At 44.1% G+C, this 21,771-nt stretch overlaps 1 protein-coding gene across 1 annotated transcript in view; it reads right to left on the reverse strand.

Annotated features, from left to right (window-relative positions):
* The window catches only part of LOC137384013 (methyltransferase-like protein 27), a 58,109-nt gene extending 36,881 nt beyond the window's left edge, over positions 1-21,228 (reverse strand). The window contains exon 1 of the mRNA XM_068057580.1: positions 21,168-21,228. Coding sequence (XP_067913681.1) covers positions 21,168-21,228 — 61 coding nt within the window. The remainder of the gene's footprint in view (positions 1-21,167) is intronic.
* Between the last annotated feature and the right edge of the window lie 543 nt (positions 21,229-21,771).

Genomic DNA, 21,771 nt, shown 5'->3' on the forward strand with positions numbered 1-21,771 from the left:
GATAAACCCTTCCCATGAACACTGGACATGGATTGAAATGGGACAGATACACCATTCCTGTAAACACTGGACTGGGATTGAAATGGGACTGATACACCATTCCTGTAAACACTGGACTGGGATTTAAATGGGACTGATACACCATTCCTGTAAACACTGGACTGGGATTGAAATGGGACTGATACACCCTTCCCATAAACACTGGACTTGGATTGAAATGGGACAGATACACCTTTCCTATAAACACTGGACTTGTGTCGAAATGGGCAGATACACCCTTCCTATAATCACTGGACTGGTATTGAAATGGGACAGATAAATCCTTCCTATAAACACTGGACTGGGATTGAAATGGGACAGTTAAATCCTTCCAATAAACACTGGACAGGGATTGAAATGGGACGGATGAACCCTTCCTATAGACACTGGACTGGTATTGAAATGGGGGAGATACAGCCTTCCTATAAACACTGGACTGGGATTGAAATGGGACAGATATCCGCTTCCGATGAACGCGGAACAGGGATTGAAATGGGACAGATGCACCCATCCTATAAATACTGGACTGGGTTTGCAATGGGACAGATACACCCTTCCTATAGACACTGGACTGGTATTGAAATGGGGGAGATACAGCCTTCCTATTAACACTGGAGTGTGATTGCAATGCGGCAGATACACCCTTCCTGTAAACACGGGACTGGGATTGAAATGGGGCTGATACACCCTTCCTATAAACACTGGACTGAGTTTGCAATGGGACAGATACACCCTTCCTATAAACACTGGACTGAGTTTGCAATGGGACAGATAAACCCTTCCTATAAACACTGGACTGGGATTGAAATGGGACAGATACACCCTTCCTATAAACACTGGGCTGGGATTGAAATGGGGCTGATACACCCTTCCTATAAACACTGGACTGAGTTTGCAATGGGACAGATACACTCTTCCTATAAACACTGGACTGAGTTTGCAATGGGACAGATAAACCCTTCCTATAAACACTGGACTGGGATTGAAATGGGACAGATACACCCTTCCTATAAACACTGGGCTGAGTTTGCAATGGGACAGATAAACCCTTCCTATAAACACTGGACTGGGATTGAAATGGGGCTGATACACCCTTCCATTTAACACTGGACTGGGATTGAAATGGGGCAGATAAACCTTCCTGTAAACACTGGACTGGTATTGAATTGGGACTGATACACCCTTCCTATAAACACTGGACTGGGATTGAAATGGGACAGATACACCCTTCCTATAAACACTGGACTGGGATTGAAATGGAACTGATACACCCTTCCTATAAACACTGGACTGGGATTGAAATGGGACAGATACAACCTTCCTAATACACCGGACTGCGATTGAAATGGGACAGATACACCCTTCCGATTAACACTGGACTGGGAATAAAATGGGGCAGATTCACCCTTCCTCTCAACACTGGACTGGGATTGAAATGGGACAGATACATCCTTCCTATAAACAGTGGACTGGGATTCAAATGGGGCAGATAAACCATTCCTATAATCACTGGACTGGTATTGAAATGGGCAAGATACATCCTTCCTGTAAACACTGGACTGGATTGAATTGGGACAGATAAACCTTCCTGTATCACTGGACTGGTATTGAAGTGGGACAGATACACCCTTCCGATAAACACTGGGCTAGTATTGAAATAGGTCAGATTCACCCTTCCTGTAAACACTGGACTGGGATTTAAATGGGACAGATATACCCTTCCAATAATCACTGGACTGGTATTGAAATGGGACAGATACACACTTCCTATAAAAGCTACACAGGGATTTAAATGGGACAGATGCACCCTTCCTATAAACACTGGACTGGGTTTGAAATGGGGCAGAGACACCCTTCCAAAAAACACTGGACTGGTATTGAAATGGGACAGATACACCCTTCCTATAAACACTGGAATGGGATTGAAATGGGACAGATACACCCTTCCCGTAAACACTGGACTGGTATTGAAATGGGACAGATACACCCTTCCTATAATCACTGGACTGGTACTGAAATGGGACAGATACACCCTTCCGATTAACACTGGACTGGGAATAAAATGGGGCAGATTCACCCTTCCTATAAACACTGGACTGGGATTGAAATGGGACAGATACATCCTTCCTATAAACAGTGGACTGGGATTCAAATGGGGCAGATAAACCATTCCTATAATCACTGGACTGGTATTGAAATGGGCAAGATACATCCTTCCTGTAAACACTGGACTGGATTGAATTGGGACAGATAAACCTTCCTGTATCACTGGACTGGTATTGAAGTGGGACAGATACACCCTTCCGATAAACACTGGGCTAGTATTGAAATAGGTCAGATTCACCCTTCCTGTAAACACTGGACTGGGATTTAAATGGGACAGATATACCCTTCCAATAATCACTGGACTGGGATTGAAATGGGACAGAAACACACTTCCTATAAAAGCTACACAGGGTTTTAAATGGGACAGATGCACCCTTCCTATAAACACTGGACTGGGTTTGAAATGGGGCAGAGACACCCTTCCGAAAAACACTGGACTGGTATTGAAATGGGACAGATACACCCTTCCTATAAACACTGGAATGGGATTGAAATGGGACAGATACACCCTTCCCGTAAACACTGGACTGGTATTGAAATGGGACAGATACACCCTTCCTATAATCACTGGACTGGTATTGAAATGGGACAGATACACCCTTCCCGTAAACACTGGACTGGTATTGAAATGGGACAGATACACTCTTCCTATAATCACTGGACTGGTATTGAAATGGGACAGATACACCCTTCCCGTAAACACTGGACTGGTATTGAAATGGGACAGATACACCCTTCCCATAAACACTGGACTGGTATTGAAATGGGACAGATACACTCTTCCTATAATCACTGGACTGGTATTGAAATGGGACAGATACACCCTTCCCGTAAACACTGGACTGGTATTGAAATGGGACAGATACACCCTTCCCATAAACACTGGACTGGTATTGAAATGGGACAGATACACCCTTCCCGTAAACACTGGACTGGTATTGAAATGGGACAGATACACCCTTCCTATAAACACTGGACTGGTATTGAAATGGGACAGATCGACCCTTCCCGTAAACACTGGACTGGTATTGAAATGGGACAGATACACCCTTCCTATAATCACTGGACTGGTATTGAAATGGGACAGATACCTCCTTCCTGTAAACACTGGACTGGGATTTAAATGGGACAGATATACGCTTCCTATGAACGCTGGACTGGGATTGAAATGGGACAGATGCAACCATCCTATAAATACGGGACTGAGTTTGCAATGGGACAGATACACCCTTCCTAAAAATACCGGACTGGGATTGAAATGGGAGAGATACACCCTTCCTGTAAACACTGGACTGGGATTGAATTGGGGGAAATACACCCTTCTTACAAACACTGGACTGGTATTGAAATGGGACAGATACACCCTTCCTATAAACACTGGACTGGGATTGAAATGGGACAGATACATCCTTCCTGTAAACACTGGACTGGTATTGAAATGGGACAGATACATCCTTCCTATAAACTCTGGACTGGTATTGAAATGGGACATATACACCCTTCCTATAAACACTGGACTGGGATTGAAATGGGACAGATACACCCTTCCTGTAAACACTGGACTGGTATTGAAATGGGACAGATACATCCTTCCTATAAACACTGGACTGTTATTGAAATGGGACAGATACACCCTTCCTATAAACACTGGACTGGGATTGAAATGAGACAGATACATCCTTCCTGTAAACACTGGACTGGTATTGAAATGGGACAGATACACCCTTCCTATAAACACTGGACTGGTATTGAAATGGGACAGATACACCCTTCCTATAAACACTGGACTGGTATTGAAATGGGACAGATACACCCTTCCTATAATCACTGGACTGGTATTGAAATGGGACAGATACCTCCTTCCTGTAAACACTGGACTGGGATTTAAATGGGACAGATATACGCTTCCTATGAACGCTGGATTGGGATTGAAATGGGACAGATGCAACCATCCTATAAATACGGGACTGAGTTTGCAATGGGACAGATACACCCTTCCTAAAAATACCGGACTGGGATTGAAATGGGAGAGATACACCCTTCCTGTAAACACTGGACTGGGATTGAATTGGGGGAAATACACCCTTCTTACAAACACTGGACTGGTATTGAAATGGGACAGATACACCCTTCCTATAAACACTGGACTGGTATTGAAATGGGACAGATACATCCTTCCTGTAAACACTGGACTGCTATTGAAATGGGACAGATACATCCTTCCTATAAACACTGGACTGGTATTGAAATGGGACAGATACACCCTTCCTATAAACACTGGACTGGGATTGAAATGGGACAGATACATCCTTCCTGTAAACACTGGACTGGTATTGAAATGGGACAGATACATCCTTCCTATAAACACTGGACTGTTATTGAAATGGGACAGATACACCCTTCCTATAAACACTGGACTGCGATTGAAATGAGACAGATACATCCTTCCTGTAAACACTGGACAGGTATTGAAATGGGACAGATACATCCTTCCTATAAACACTGGAGTGGTATTGAAATGGGAGAGATACACCCTTCCTATAAACTCTGGACTAGTATTGAAATGGGACAGATACCTCCTTCCTATAAACACTGGACTGGGATTGAAATGGGACAGATACACCCTTCCTATAAACACTGGACTGGGATTGAAATGGGACAGATACATCCTTCCTGTAAACACTGGACTGGTATTGAAATGGGACAGATACACCCTTCCGATTAACACTGGACTGGGAATAAAATGGGGCAGATACACCCTTCCTATCAACACTGGACTGGGATTGAAATGGGACAGATAAATCCTTCCAATAAACACTGGACCGGGATTGAAATGGGACAGATAAATCCTTCCAATAAACACTGGACAGGGATTGAAATGGGACAGATACGTCCATCCTATAAACACTGGACTGAGTTTGCAATGGGACAGATACACCCTTCCTATATACACTTTTCTGGGATTGAAATGGGACAGATACATACTTCCTGTAAACACTGGACTGGTATTGAATTGGGGGAAATACACGCTTCTTACAAACACTGGACTGGGATTGAAATGGGAGAGATACACCCTTCCTATAAACACTGGACTGGGATTGAAATGGGACTGATACACCCTTCCTATAAACACTGGACTGGGATTGAAATGGGACAGATACACCCTCCCGATTAACACTGGACTGGGAATAAAATGGGGCAGATACACCCTTCCTATAAACACTGGACTGGGATTGAAATGGGACAGATACACCCTTCCTATAAACACTGGACTGGGATTGAAATGGGACAGATACACCCTTCCTGTAAACACTGGACTGGGATTGAAATGGGGCAGATACACCATTCCTGTAAACACTGGACTGGGATTGAAATGGGACAGATACACCCTTCCAATTAACACTGGACTGGGAATAAAATGGGGCAAATACACCCTTCCTATAAACACTGGACTGAGTTTGCAATGGGACAGATAAACCCTTCCCATGAACACTGGACATGGATTGAAATGGGACAGATACACCATTCCTGTAAACACTGGACTGGGATTGAAATGGGACTGATACATCATTCCTGTAAACACTGGACTGGGATTGAAATGGGACTGATACACCATTCCTGTAAACACTGGACTGGGATTGAAATGGGACTGATACACCCTTCCTATATACACTTTTCTGGGATTGAAATGGGACAGATACATCCTTCCTGTAAAGACTGGACTGGGATTGAAATGGGACAGATACACCCTTCCCATAAACACTGGACTTGGATTGAAATGGGACAGATACACCTTTCCTATAAACACTGGACTTGTGTCGAAATGGGCAGATACATCCTTCCTATAAACACTTTACTGGGATTCAAATGGGGCAGATAAACCCTTCCCGTAAACACTGGACTGGGATTGAAATGGGACAGTTAAATCCTTCCAATAAACACTGGACAGGGATTGAAATGGGACAGATGCACCCTTCCTATAGACACTGGACTGGTATTGAAATGGGGGAGATACAGCCTTCCTATAAACACTGGACAGGGATTGAAATGGGACAGATGCACCCATCCTATAAATACTGGACTGGGTTTGCAATGGGACAGATACACCCTTCCTATAGACACTGGACTGGTATTGAAATGGGGGAGATACAGCCTTCCTATTAACATTGGAGTGTGATTGCAATGCGGCAGATACACTCTTCCTGTAAACACGGGACTGGGATTTAAATGGGACAGATACACCCTTCCTATAAACACGGGACTGGGATTTAAATGGGACAGATATACGCTTCCTATGAACGCTGGACAGGGATTGAAATGGGACAGATTCACCCTTCCTATAAACACTGGACTGAGTTTGCAATGGGACAGATAAACCCTTCCTATAAACACTGGACTGGGATTGAAATGGGGCTGATACACCCTTCCATTTAACACTGGACTGGGATTGAAATGGGGCAGATAAACCTTCCTGTAAACACTGGACTGGGATTGAAATGGGACAGATACATCCTTCCTGTAAACACTGGACTGGTATTGAATTGGGACTGATACACCCTTCCTATAAACACTGGACTGGGATTGAAATGGGAGAGATACACCCTTCCTATAAACACTGGACTGGGATTGAAATGGGACAGATACAACCTTCCTAATACACCGGACTGCGATTGAAATGGGACAGATACACCCTTCCGATTAACACTGGACTGGGAATAAAATGGGGCAGATTCACCCTTCCTATAAACACTGGACTGGGATTGAAATGGGACAGATACATCCTTCCTATAAACAGTGGACTGGGATTCAAATGGGGCAGATAAACCATTCCTATAATCACTGGACTGGGATTGAAATGGGACAGATACAACCTTCCTAATACACCGGACTGCGATTGAAAAGGGACAGATACACCCTTCCGATTTACACTGGACTGGGAATAAAATGGGGCAGATTCACCCTTCCTATAACCACTGGACTGGGATTGAAATGGGACAGATACACCCTTCCGATAAACACTGGGCTAGTATTGAAATAGGTCAGATTCACCCTTCCTGTAAACACTGGACTGGATTGAAATGGGACAGATAAACCTTCCTGTATCACTGGACTGGTATTGAATTGGGACAGATACACCCTTCCGATAAACACAGGGCTAGTATTGAAATAGGTCAGATTCACCCTTCCTGTAAACACTGGACTGGGATTTAAATGGGACAGATATACCCTTCCAATAATCACTGGACTGGGATTGAAATGGGACAGATACACACTTCCTATAAAAGCTACACAGGGTTTTAAATGGGACAGATGCACCCTTCCTATAAACACTGGACTGGGTTTGAAATGGGGCAGAGACACCCTTCCGAAAAACACTGGACTGGTATTGAAATGGGACAGATACACCCTTCCTATAAACACTGGAATGGGATTGAAATGGGACAGATACACCCTTCCCATAAACACTGGACTGGTATTGAAATGGGACAGATACACCCTTCCTATAAACACTGGACTGGGTTTGAAATGGGGCAGATACACCCTTCCTATAAACACTGGAATGGGATTGAAATGGGACAGATACACCCTTCCCGTAAACACTGGACTGGTATTGAAATGGGACAGATACACCCTTCCTATAAACACTGGACTGGGATTGAAATGGGACAGATACACCCTTCCTATAAACACTGGACTGGGATTGAAATGGGACAGATACACCCTTCCGAAAAACACTGGACTGGTATTGAAATGGGACAGATACACCCTTCCTATAAACACTGGAATGGGATTGAAATGGGACAGATAGACCCTTCCCGTAAACACTGGACTGGTATTGAAATGGGACAGATACACCCTTCCGAAAAACACTGGACTGGTATTGAAATGGGACAGATACACCCTTCCTATAAACACTGGAATGGGATTGAAATGGGACAGATAGACCCTTCCCGTAAACACTGGACTGTATTGAAATGGGACAGATACACCCTTCCTATAAACACTGGACTGGGATTGAAATGGGACAGATACACCCTTCCTATAAACACTGGACTGGGATTGAAATGGGACAGATACACCCTTCCTATAAACACTGGAATGGGATTGAAATGGGACAGATACACCCATCCCGTAAACACTGGACTGGGATTGAAATGGGACAGATACACCCTTCCTATAAACACTGGACTGGGATTGAAATGGGAGTGATACACCCTTCCCGTAAACACTGGACTGGTATTGAAATGGGACAGATACACCCTTCCGAAAAACACTGGACTGGTATTGAAATGGGACAGATACACCCTTCCTATAAACACTGGACTGGGATTGAAATGGGACAGATACACCCTTCCCGTAAACACTGGACTGGTATTGAAATGGGACAGATACACCCTTCCTATGAACACTGGACTGGGATTGAAATGGGACAGATACACCCTTCCTATAAACACTGGACTGGGATTGAAATGGGACAGATACACCCTTCCGATTAACACTGGACTGGGAATAAAATGGGGCAGATTCACCCTTCCTGTAAACACTGGACTGGGATTGAAATGGGGCTGATACACCCTTCCATTTAACACTGGACTGGGATTGAAATGGGGCAGATAAACCTTCCTGTAAACACTGGACTGGGATTGAAATGGGACAGATACATCCTTCCTGTAAACACTGGACTGGTATTGAATTGGGACTGATACACCCTTCCTATAAACACTGGACTGGGATTGAAATGGGAGAGATACACCCTTCCTATAAACACTGGACTGGGATTGAAATGGGACAGATACAACCTTCCTAATACACCGGACTGCGATTGAAATGGGACAGATACACCCTTCCGATTAACACTGGACTGGGAATAAAATGGGGCAGATTCACCCTTCCTATAAACACTGGACTGGGATTGAAATGGGACAGATACATCCTTCCTATAAACAGTGGACTGGGATTCAAATGGGGCAGATAAACCATTCCTATAATCACTGGACTGGGATTGAAATGGGACAGATACAACCTTCCTAATACACCGGACTGCGATTGAAAAGGGACAGATACACCCTTCCGATTTACACTGGACTGGGAATAAAATGGGGCAGATTCACCCTTCCTATAACCACTGGACTGGGATTGAAATGGGACAGATACACCCTTCCGATAAACACTGGGCTAGTATTGAAATAGGTCAGATTCACCCTTCCTGTAAACACTGGACTGGATTGAAATGGGACAGATAAACCTTCCTGTATCACTGGACTGGTATTGAATTGGGACAGATACACCCTTCCGATAAACACAGGGCTAGTATTGAAATAGGTCAGATTCACCCTTCCTGTAAACACTGGACTGGGATTTAAATGGGACAGATATACCCTTCCAATAATCACTGGACTGGGATTGAAATGGGACAGATACACACTTCCTAAAAAAGCTACACAGGGTTTTAAATGGGACAGATGCACCCTTCCTATAAACACTGGACTGGGTTTGAAATGGGGCAGAGACACCCTTCCGAAAAACACTGGACTGGTATTGAAATGGGACAGATACACCCTTCCTATAAACACTGGAATGGGATTGAAATGGGACAGATACACCCTTCCCATAAACACTGGACTGGTATTGAAATGGGACAGATACACCCTTCCTATAAACACTGGACTGGGTTTGAAATGGGGCAGATACACCCTTCCTATAAACACTGGAATGGGATTGAAATGGGACAGATACACCCTTCCCGTAAACACTGGACTGGTATTGAAATGGGACAGATACACCCTTCCTATAAACACTGGACTGGGATTGAAATGGGACAGATACACCCTTCCTATAAACACTGGACTGGGATTGAAATGGGACAGATACACCCTTCCGAAAAACACTGGACTGGTATTGAAATGGGACAGATACACCCTTCCTATAAACACTGGAATGGGATTGAAATGGGACAGATAGACCCTTCCCGTAAACACTGGACTGGGATTGAAATGGGACAGATACACCCTTCCGAAAAACACTGGACTGGTATTGAAATGGGACAGATACACCCTTCCTATAAACACTGGAATGGGATTGAAATGGGACAGATAGACCCTTCCCGTAAACACTGGACTGGTATTGAAATGGGACAGATACACCCTTCCGAAAAACACTGGACTGGTATTGAAATGGGACAGATACACCCTTCCTATAAACACTGGAATGGGATTGAAATGGGACAGATAGACCCTTCCCGTAAACACTGGACTGTATTGAAATGGGACAGATACACCCTTCCTATAAACACTGGACTGGGATTGAAATGGGACAGATACACCCTTCCTATAAACACTGGACTGGGATTGAAATGGGACAGATACACCCTTCCTATAAACACTGGAATGGGATTGAAATGGGACAGATACACCCATCCCGTAAACACTGGACTGGGATTGAAATGGGACAGATACACCCTTCCTATAAACACTGGACTGGGATTGAAATGGGAGTGATACACCCTTCCCGTAAACACTGGACTGGTATTGAAATGGGACAGATACACCCTTCCGAAAAACACTGGACTGGTATTGAAATGGGACAGATACACCCTTCCTATAAACACTGGACTGGGATTGAAATGGGACAGATACACCCTTCCCGTAAACACTGGACTGGTATTGAAATGGGACAGATACACCCTTCCTATGAACACTGGACTGGGATTGAAATGGGACAGATACACCCTTCCTATAAACACTGGACTGGGATTGAAATGGGACAGATACACCCTTCCGATTAACACTGGACTGGGAATAAAATGGGGCAGATTCACCCTTCCTGTAAACACTGGACTGGGATTGAAATGGGGCTGATACACCCTTCCATTTAACACTGGACTGGGATTGAAATGGGGCAGATAAACCTTCCTGTAAACACTGGACTGGGATTGAAATGGGACAGATACATCCTTCCTGTAAACACTGGACTGGTATTGAATTGGGACTGATACACCCTTCCTATAAACACTGGACTGGGATTGAAATGGGAGAGATACACCCTTCCTATAAACACTGGACTGGGATTGAAATGGGACAGATACAACCTTCCTAATACACCGGACTGCGATTGAAATGGGACAGATACACCCTTCCGATTAACACTGGACTGGGAATAAAATGGGGCAGATTCACCCTTCCTATAAACACTGGACTGGGATTGAAATGGGACAGATACATCCTTCCTATAAACAGTGGACTGGGATTCAAATGGGGCAGATAAACCATTCCTATAATCACTGGACTGGGATTGAAATGGGACAGATACAACCTTCCTAATACACCGGACTGCGATTGAAAAGGGACAGATACACCCTTCCGATTTACACTGGACTGGGAATAAAATGGGGCAGATTCACCCTTCCTATAACCACTGGACTGGGATTGAAATGGGACAGATACACCCTTCCGATAAACACTGGGCTAGTATTGAAATAGGTCAGATTCACCCTTCCTGTAAACACTGGACTGGATTGAAATGGGACAGATAAACCTTCCTGTATCACTGGACTGGTATTGAATTGGGACAGATACACCCTTCCGATAAACACAGGGCTAGTATTGAAATAGGTCAGATTCACCCTTCCTGTAAACACTGGACTGGGATTTAAATGGGACAGATATACCCTTCCAATAATCACTGGACTGGGATTGAAATGGGACAGATACACACTTCCTAAAAAAGCTACACAGGGTTTTAAATGGGACAGATGCACCCTTCCTATAAACACTGGACTGGGTTTGAAATGGGGCAGAGACACCCTTCCGAAAAACACTGGACTGGTATTGAAATGGGACAGATACACCCTTCCTATAAACACTGGAATGGGATTGAAATGGGACAGATACACCCTTCCCATAAACACTGGACTGGTATTGAAATGGGACAGATACACCCTTCCTATAAACACTGGACTGGGTTTGAAATGGGGCAGATACACCCTTCCTATAAACACTGGAATGGGATTGAAATGGGACAGATACACCCTTCCCGTAAACACTGGACTGGTATTGAAATGGGACAGATACACCCTTCCTATAAACACTGGACTGGGATTGAAATGGGACAGATACACCCTTCCTATAAACACTGGACTGGGATTGAAATGGGACAGATACACCCTTCCGAAAAACACTGGACTGGTATTGAAATGGGACAGATACACCCTTCCTATAAACACTGGAATGGGATTGAAATGGGACAGATAGACCCTTCCCGTAAACACTGGACTGGGATTGAAATGGGACAGATACACCCTTCCGAAAAACACTGGACTGGTATTGAAATGGGACAGATACACCCTTCCTATAAACACTGGAATGGGATTGAAATGGGACAGATAGACCCTTCCCGTAAACACTGGACTGGTATTGAAATGGGACAGATACACCCTTCCGAAAAACACTGGACTGGTATTGAAATGGGACAGATACACCCTTCCTATAAACACTGGAATGGGATTGAAATGGGACAGATAGACCCTTCCCGTAAACACTGGACTGGTATTGAAATGGGACAGATACACCCTTCCTATAAACACTGGACTGGGATTGAAATGGGACAGATACACCCTTCCTATAAACACTGGACTGGGATTGAAATGGGACAGATACACCCTTCCTATAAACACTGGAATGGGATTGAAATGGGACAGATACACCCATCCCGTAAACACTGGACTGGGATTGAAATGGGACAGATACACCCTTCCTATAAACACTGGACTGGGATTGAAATGGGACTGATACACCCTTCCCGTAAACACTGGACTGGTATTGAAATGGGACAGATACACCCTTCCGAAAAACACTGGACTGGTATTGAAATGGGACAGATACACCCTTCCTATAAACACTGGACTGGGATTGAAATGGGACAGATACACCCTTCCCGTAAACACTGGACTGGTATTGAAATGGGACAGATACACCCTTCCTATGAACACTGGACTGGGATTGAAATGGGACAGATACACCCTTCCTATAAACACTGGACTGGGATTGAAATGGGACAGATACACCCTTCCGATTAACACTGGACTGGGAATAAAATGGGGCAGATTCACCCTTCCTGTAAACACTGGACTGGGATTGAAATGGGACAGATACATCCTTCCTATAAACAGTGGACTGGGATTCAAATGGGGCAGATATACGCTTCCGATGAACGCTGGACAGGGATTGAAATGGGACAGATGCACCCATCCTATAAATACTGGACTGAGTTTGCAATGGGACAGATAAACCCTTCCTAAAAATACTGGACTGGGATTGAAATGGGGCAGATACACCATTCCTGTAAACACTGGACTGGTATTGAAATGGGGCAGATACACCATTCCTGTAAACACTGGACTGGGATTGAAATGGGGCAGATACACCCTTCATATAAACACTTTTCTGGGATTGAAATGGGACAGATACATCCTTCCTATAAGACTGGACTGGGATTGAAATGGGACAGATACACCCTTCCTATAAACACTGGACTTGGATTGAAATGGGACAGATACACCCTTCCCATAAACACTGGACTTGGATTGAAATGGGACAGATACACCCTTCCCATAAACACTGGACTTGTATCGAAATGGGACAGATACATCCTTCCTATCAACACTGGACTGGGATTGAAATGGGACAGATAAATCCTTCCAATAAACACTGGACCGGGATTGAAATGGGACAGATGCACCCATACTATAAATACTGGACTGGGATTGCAATGGGACAGATACACCCTTCCTATAAACAGTGGACTGGGATTCCAATGGGGCAGATAAACCATTCCTATAATCACTGGACTGGTATTGAAATGGGACAGATACCTCCTTCCTGTAAACACTGGACTGGTATTGAAATGGGACAGATACCTCCTTCCTGTAAACACTGGACTGGGATTGAAATGGGACAGATACCTCCTTCCTCTCAACACTGGACTGGGATTGAAATGGGACAGATACCTCCTTCCTATAAACACTGGACTGGGTTTGAAATGGGGCTGATACATCCTTCCTAGAAACACTGGACTGGGATTGAAATGGGACAGAGGCATCCTTCCTATAAACACTGGACTGGGATTGAAATGGGGCTGATACATCCTTCCTATAAACACTGGACTGGGATTGAAATGGGGCTGATACATCCTTCCTCTCAACACTGGACTGGGATTGAAATGGGGCTGATACATCCTTCCTATAAACACTGGACTGGGATTGAAATGGGGCTGATACATCCTTCCTATAAACACTGGACTGGGATTGAAATGGGACAGATACCTCCTTCCTGTAAACACTGGACTGGTATTGAAATGGGACAGATGCCTCCTTCCTTTAAACACTGGACTGGTATTGAAATGGGACAGTTACCTCCTTCCTGTAAACACTGGACTGTTATTGAAATGGGACAGATACCTCCTTCCTGTAAACACTGGACTGGTATTGAAATGGGACAGATACCTCCTTCCTGTAAACACTGGACTGGGATTGAAATGGGACAGATACCTCCTTCCTGTAAACACTGGACTGGGATTGAAATGGGACAGATACATCCTTCCTGTAAACACTGGACTGGAATTGAAATGGGACAGATACCTCCTTCCTGTAAACACTGGACTGGGATTGAAATGGGACAGATACATCCTTCCTTTAAACACTGGACTGGTATTGAAATGGGACAGATACCTCCTTCCTATAAACACTGGACTGGTATTGAAATGGGACAGATACCTCCTTCCTGTAAACACTGGACTGGGATTGAAATGGGACAGATACCTCCTTCCTGTAAACACTGGACTGGGATTGAAATGGGACAGATACATCCTTCCTTTAAACACTGGACTGGTATTGAAATGGGACAGATACCTCCTTCCTATAAACACTGGACTGGTATTGAAATGGGACAGATACCTCCTTCCTGTAAACACTGGACTGGGATTGAAATGGGACAGATACCTCCTTCCTGTAAACACTGGACTGGGATTGAAATGGGACAGATACATCCTTCATTTAAACACGGGACTGGTATTGAAATGGGACAGATACCTCCTTCCTGTAAACACTGGACTGGGATTGAAATGGGACAGATACATCCTTCCTTTAAACACTGGACTGGTATTGAAATGGGACAGATACCTCCTTCCTGTAAACACTGGACTTGGATTGAAATGGGACAGATACATCCTTCCTTTAAACACTGGACTGGTATTGAAATGGGACAGATACCTCCTTCCTATAAACACTGGACTGGTATTGAAATGGGACAGATACATCCTTCCTGTAAACACTGGACTGGGATTGAAATGGGACAGATACCTCCTTCCTGTAAACACTGGACTGGGATTGAAATGGGACAGATACATCCTTCCTTTAAACACTGGACTGGTATTGAAATGGGACAGATACCTCCTTCCTATAAACACTGGACTGGTATTGAAATGGGACAGATACCTCCTTCCTGTAAACACTGGACTGGGATTGAAATGGGACAGATACCTCCTTCCTGTAAACACTGGACTGGGATTGAAATGGGACAGATACATCCTTCATTTAAACACGGGACTGGTATTGAAATGGGACAGATACCTCCTTCCTGTAAACACTGGACTGGGATTGAAATGGGACAGATACATCCTTCCTTTAAACACTGGACTGGTATTGAAATGGGACAGATACCTCCTTCCTGTAAACACTGGACTGGGATTGAAATGGGACAGATACATCCTTCCTATAAACACTGGACTGGTATTGAAATGGGACAGATACCTCCTTCCTGTAAACACTGGACTGGGATTGAAATGGGACAGATACATCCTTCCTATAAACACTGGACTGGTATTGAAATGGGACAGATACCTCCTTCCTGTAAACACTGGACTGGGATTGAAATGGGACAGATACATCCTTCCTTTAAACACTGGACTGGTATTGAAATGGGACAGATACCTCCTTCCTGTAAACACTGGACTGGGATTGAAATGGGACAGATACATCCTTCCTATAAACACTGGACTGGGATTGAAATGGGACAGATACATCCTTCCTGTAAACACTGGACTGGGATTGAAATGGGACAGATACCTCCTTCCTGTAAACACTGGACTGGAATTGAAATGGGACAGATACCTCCTTCCTGTAAACACTGGACTGGGATTGAAATGGGACAGATACCTCCTTCCTGTAAACACTGGACTGGGATTGAAATGGGACAGATACATCCTTCATTTAAACACGGGACTGGTATTGAAATGGGACAGATACATCCTTCCTGTAAACACTGGACTGGGATTGAAATGGGACAGATACCTCCTTCCTGTAAATACTGGACTGGTATTGAAATGGGACAGATACCTCCTTCCTGTAAACACTGGACTGGGATTGAAATGGGACAGATACCTCCTTCCTGTAAACACTGGACTGGGATTGAAATGGGACAGATACATCCTTCCTTTAAACACTGGACTGGTATTGAAATGGGACAGATACCTCCTTCCTGTAAACACTGGACTGGGATTGAAATGGGACAGATACATCCTTCCTATAAACACTGGACTGGTATTGAAATGGGACAGATACCTCCTTCCTGTAAACACTGGACTGGGATTGAAATGGGACAGATACATCCTTCCTATAAACACTGGACTGGTATTGAAATGGGACAGATACCTCCTTCCTGTAAACACTGGACTGGGATTGAAATGGGACAGATACATCCTTCCTTTAAACACTGGACTGGTATTGAAATGGGACAGATACCTCCTTCCTGTAAACACTGGACTGGGATTGAAATGGGACAGATACATCCTTCCTATAAACACTGGACTGGGATTGAAATGGGACAGATACATCCTTCCTGTAAACACTGGACTGGGATTGAAATGGGACAGATACCTCCTTCCTGTAAACACTGGACTGGAATTGAAATGGGACAGATACCTCCTTCCTGTAAACACTGGACTGGGATTGAAATGGGACAGATACCTCCTTCCTGTAAACACTGGACTGGGATTGAAATGGGACAGATACATCCTTCATTTAAACACGGGACTGGTATTGAAATGGGACAGATACATCCTTCCTGTAAACACTGGACTGGGATTGAAATGGGACAGATACCTCCTTCCTGTAAATACTGGACTGGTATTGAAATGGGACAGATACCTCCTTCCTGTAAACACTGGACTGGGATTGAAATGGGACAGATACCTCCTTCCTGTAAACACTGGACTGGGATTGAAATGGGACAGATACATCCTTCATTTAAACACTGGACTGGGATTGAAATGGGACAGATACCTCCTTCCTGTAAACACTGGACTGGGATTGAAATGGGACAGATACATCCTTCCTTTAAACACTGGACTGGTATTGAAATGGGACAGATACCTCCTTCCTGTAAACACTGGACTGGGATTGAAATGGGACAGATACCTCCTTCCTGTAAACACTGGACTGGGATTGAAATGGGACAGATAGATCCTTCCTTTAAACACTGGACTGGTATTGAAATGGGACAGATACCTCCTTCCTGTAAACACTGGACTGGGATTGAAATGGGACAGATACCTCCTTCCTGTAAACACTGGACTGGGATTGAAATGGGACAGATACATCCTTCATTTAAACACTGGACTGGGATTGAAATGGGACAGATACATCCTTCCTTTAAACACTGGACTGGTATTGAAATGGGACAGATACCTCCTTCCTGTAAACACTGGACTGGGATTGAAATGGGACAGATACATCCTTCCTTTAAACACTGGACTGGTATTGAAATGGGACAGATACCTCCTTCCTGTAAACACTGGACTGGGATTGAAATGGGACAGATACACCCTTCCTTTAAACACTGGACTGGTATTGAAATGGGACAGATACCTCCTTCCTGTAAACACTGGACTGGGATTGAAATGGGACAGATACATCCTTCCTTTAAACACTGGACTGGTATTGAAATGGGACAGATACCTCCTTCCTGTAAACACTGGACTGGGATTGAAATGGGACAGATACCTCCTTCCTGTAAATACTGGACTGGTATTGAAATGGGACAGATACCTCCTTCCTGTAAATACTGGACTGGTATTGAAATGGGACAGATACATCCTTCCTATAAACACTGGACTGGGATTGAAATGGGACAGATACCTCCTTCCTGTAAATACTGGACTGGTATTGAAATGGGACAGATACCTCCTTCCTGCAAACACTGGACTGGGATTGAAATGGGACAGATACCTCCTTCCTGTAAATACTGGACTGGTATTGAAATGGGACAGATACCTCCTTCCTGTAAACACTGGACTGGGATTGAAATGGGACAGATACATCCTTCCTTTAAACACTGGACTGGTATTGAAATGGGACAGATACCTCCTTCCTGTAAACACTGGACTGGGATTGAAATGGGACAGATACATCCTTCCTATAAACACTGGACTGGGATTGAAATGGGACAGATACCTCCTTCCTGTAAACACTGGACTGGAATTGAAATGGGACAGATACCTCCTTCCTGTAAACACTGGACTGGGATTGAAATGGGACAGATACATCCTTCCTTTAAACACTGGACTGGTATTGAAATGGGACAGATACCTCCTTCCTATAAACACTGGACTGGTATTGAAATGGGACAGATACCTCCTTCCTGTAAACACTGGACTGGGATTGAAATGGGACAGATACCTCCTTCCTGTAAACACTGGACTGGGATTGAAATGGGACAGATACATCCTTCATTTAAACACGGGACTGGTATTGAAATGGGACAGATACCTCCTTCCTGTAAACACTGGACTGGGATTGAAATGGGACAGATACCTCCTTCCTGTAAATACTGGACTGGTATTGAAATGGGACAGATACCTCCTTCCTGTAAACGCTGGACTGGGATTGAAATGGGACAGATACATCCTTCCTTTAAACACTGGACTGGTATTGAAATGGGACAGATACCTCCTTCCTGTAAACACTGGACTGGGATTGAAATGGGACAGAGGCATCCTTCCTGTAAACACTGGACTGGTATTGAAATGGGACAGATACATCCTTCCTGTAAACACTGGACTGGTATTCAAATGGGACAGATACACCCTTCCTGTAAACACTGGACTGGTATTGAAATGGGACAGATACCTCCTTCCTGTAAACACTGGACTGGGATTGAAATGGGACAGATACCTCCTTCCTATAAACACTGGACTGGGATTGAAATGGGGCTGATACCTCCTTCCTCTCAACACTGGACTGGGATTGAAATGGGACAGATACCTCCTTCCTTTCAACACTGGACTGGGATTGAAATGGGACAGAGGCATCCTTCCTATAAACACTGGACTGGGATCGAAATGGGGCTGATACATCATTCCTATAAACACTGGACTGGGATTGAAATGGGGCAGATACCTCCTTCCTCTCAACTCTGGACTGGGATTGAAATGGGGCTGATACATCATTCCTATAAACACTGGACTGGGATTGAAATGGGGCTGATACACCCTTCCTATAAACACTGGACTGGTATTGAAATGGGACAGAGGCATCCTTCCTATAAACACCGGACTGGGATTGAAATGGGGCTGATACATCATTCCTATAAACACTGGACTGGGATTGAAATGGGGCTGATACACCCTTCCTATAAACACTGGATTGGGATTGAAATGGGGCTGATACACCCTTCCTATAAACACTGGATTGGGATTGAAATGGGGCTGATACACCCTTCCTATAAACACTGGACTGGGATTGAAATGGGGCTGATACACCCTTCCTATAAACACCGGACTGGGATTGAAATGGGACAGATACACCCTTCCTATAAACACCGGACTGGGATTGAAATGGGACATATACACCCTTCCTATAAACACTGGACTGGGATTGAAATGGGACAGATACCTCCTTCCTATAAACACTGGACTGGGATTGAAATGGGACAGATACACCCTTCCTTTAAACACTGGACTGGGATTGAAATGGGGCTGATACACCCTTCCTATAAACACTGGACTGGGATTGAAATGGGACACTTACACCCTTCCCATTAACACTGGACTGGTATTGAAATGGGACAGATACCTCCTTCGTATAAACACTGGACTGGGATTGAAATGGGACACTTACACCCTTCCTATTAACACTGGACTGGTATTGAAATGGGACAGATACCTCCTTCCTATAAACACTGGACTGGGATTGAAATGGGACACTTACACCCTTCCTATAAACACTGGACTGGGATTGAAATGGGACAGATACACCCTTCCTATAAACACTGGACTGGGATTGAAACAAGACAGATACATCCTTCCTATAAACATTGGACTGGGATTGAAATGGGACAGATACCTCCTTCCTATTAACACTGGACTGGTATTGAAATGGGACAGATACCTCCTTCCTATTAACACTGGACTGGTATTGAAATGGGACAGATACCTTCTTCCTATAAACACTGAACTGGGATTCAAATGGGGGAGATACACCCTTCCTATAAACACTGAACTGGGATTGAAATGGGACAGATACACCCTTCCTATAATCAGTGGACTGGGATTGAAATGGGACAGATACACCCTTCCTATAAACACTGGACTGGGATTGAAATGGGGCTGATACACCCTTCCTATGAACACTGGACTGGGATTGAAATGGGGCTGATGCACCCTTCCTATAAACACTGGACTGGGATTGAAATGGGGCTGATACACCCTTCCTATAAACACCGGACTGGGATTGAAATGGGACAGATACACCCTTCCTATAAACACCGGACTGGGATTGAAATGGGACAGATACACCCTTCCTATAAACACTGGACTGGGATTGAAATGGGACAGATTCACCCTTGTTATAATCATTGGACTGGGATTGGAATGGGACAGATACATCCTTCCTATAAACATTGGACTGGGATTGGAATTGGACAGATGCACCCTTGTTATAATCATGTTATAAAGTACAGTGATCTGTTTACCTGGAGCCACAAATCTCTTTGGACTTTCACTGTTTCTAGATTTTCGCCATTTAGAAAGCATCCTGTTCCACCTGGTTTAGGTCCAGCACCCATTCAGTGCCTGTTTCCAGCTTTTCATCAATCTCCCCCCCCTGCTCCCCCCATGTTATCTCGGAGGTACTTGCAATTGAATTCTCACAAGGGATTAGCATGCCTAATAGGAAGAATCCTAACAGTGGACCACCAACGATCCCAAACATAGTGAGGGCAGCCTGGAAAACTGAGAAGGAGAAAGTGGATGGTTGTTATATTCGTATTATGTCTGTGACAGAGAGATGTGAAGCAGTTTTAAAAGGAGAGATTGCCAACACCAGTAACAATCAACAGATATATTTGACATTTCTCTGCCTATTAGTTTAACACAGATATTAACCCTTCAACTGCTGGTATCACCAGGACAATTATTACCTTTAACCCTTTAGTAAATTGCATGCTCTGAAGTGCTGCTGTACACTCAAGAGTTGGAAAATTTTAATGAAGTTTCCAGTTCTCCATGAACTAAACTTTGCTCCTCTGAAGTAACTGTTACGAATAGTCCGAATATTTATTGGATTGAAATTTTTGA

This window comes from Heterodontus francisci, chromosome 25 (genome assembly GCF_036365525.1).
Source record: "Heterodontus francisci isolate sHetFra1 chromosome 25, sHetFra1.hap1, whole genome shotgun sequence".
Classification (NCBI taxonomy): Eukaryota; Metazoa; Chordata; class Chondrichthyes; order Heterodontiformes; family Heterodontidae; genus Heterodontus; species Heterodontus francisci.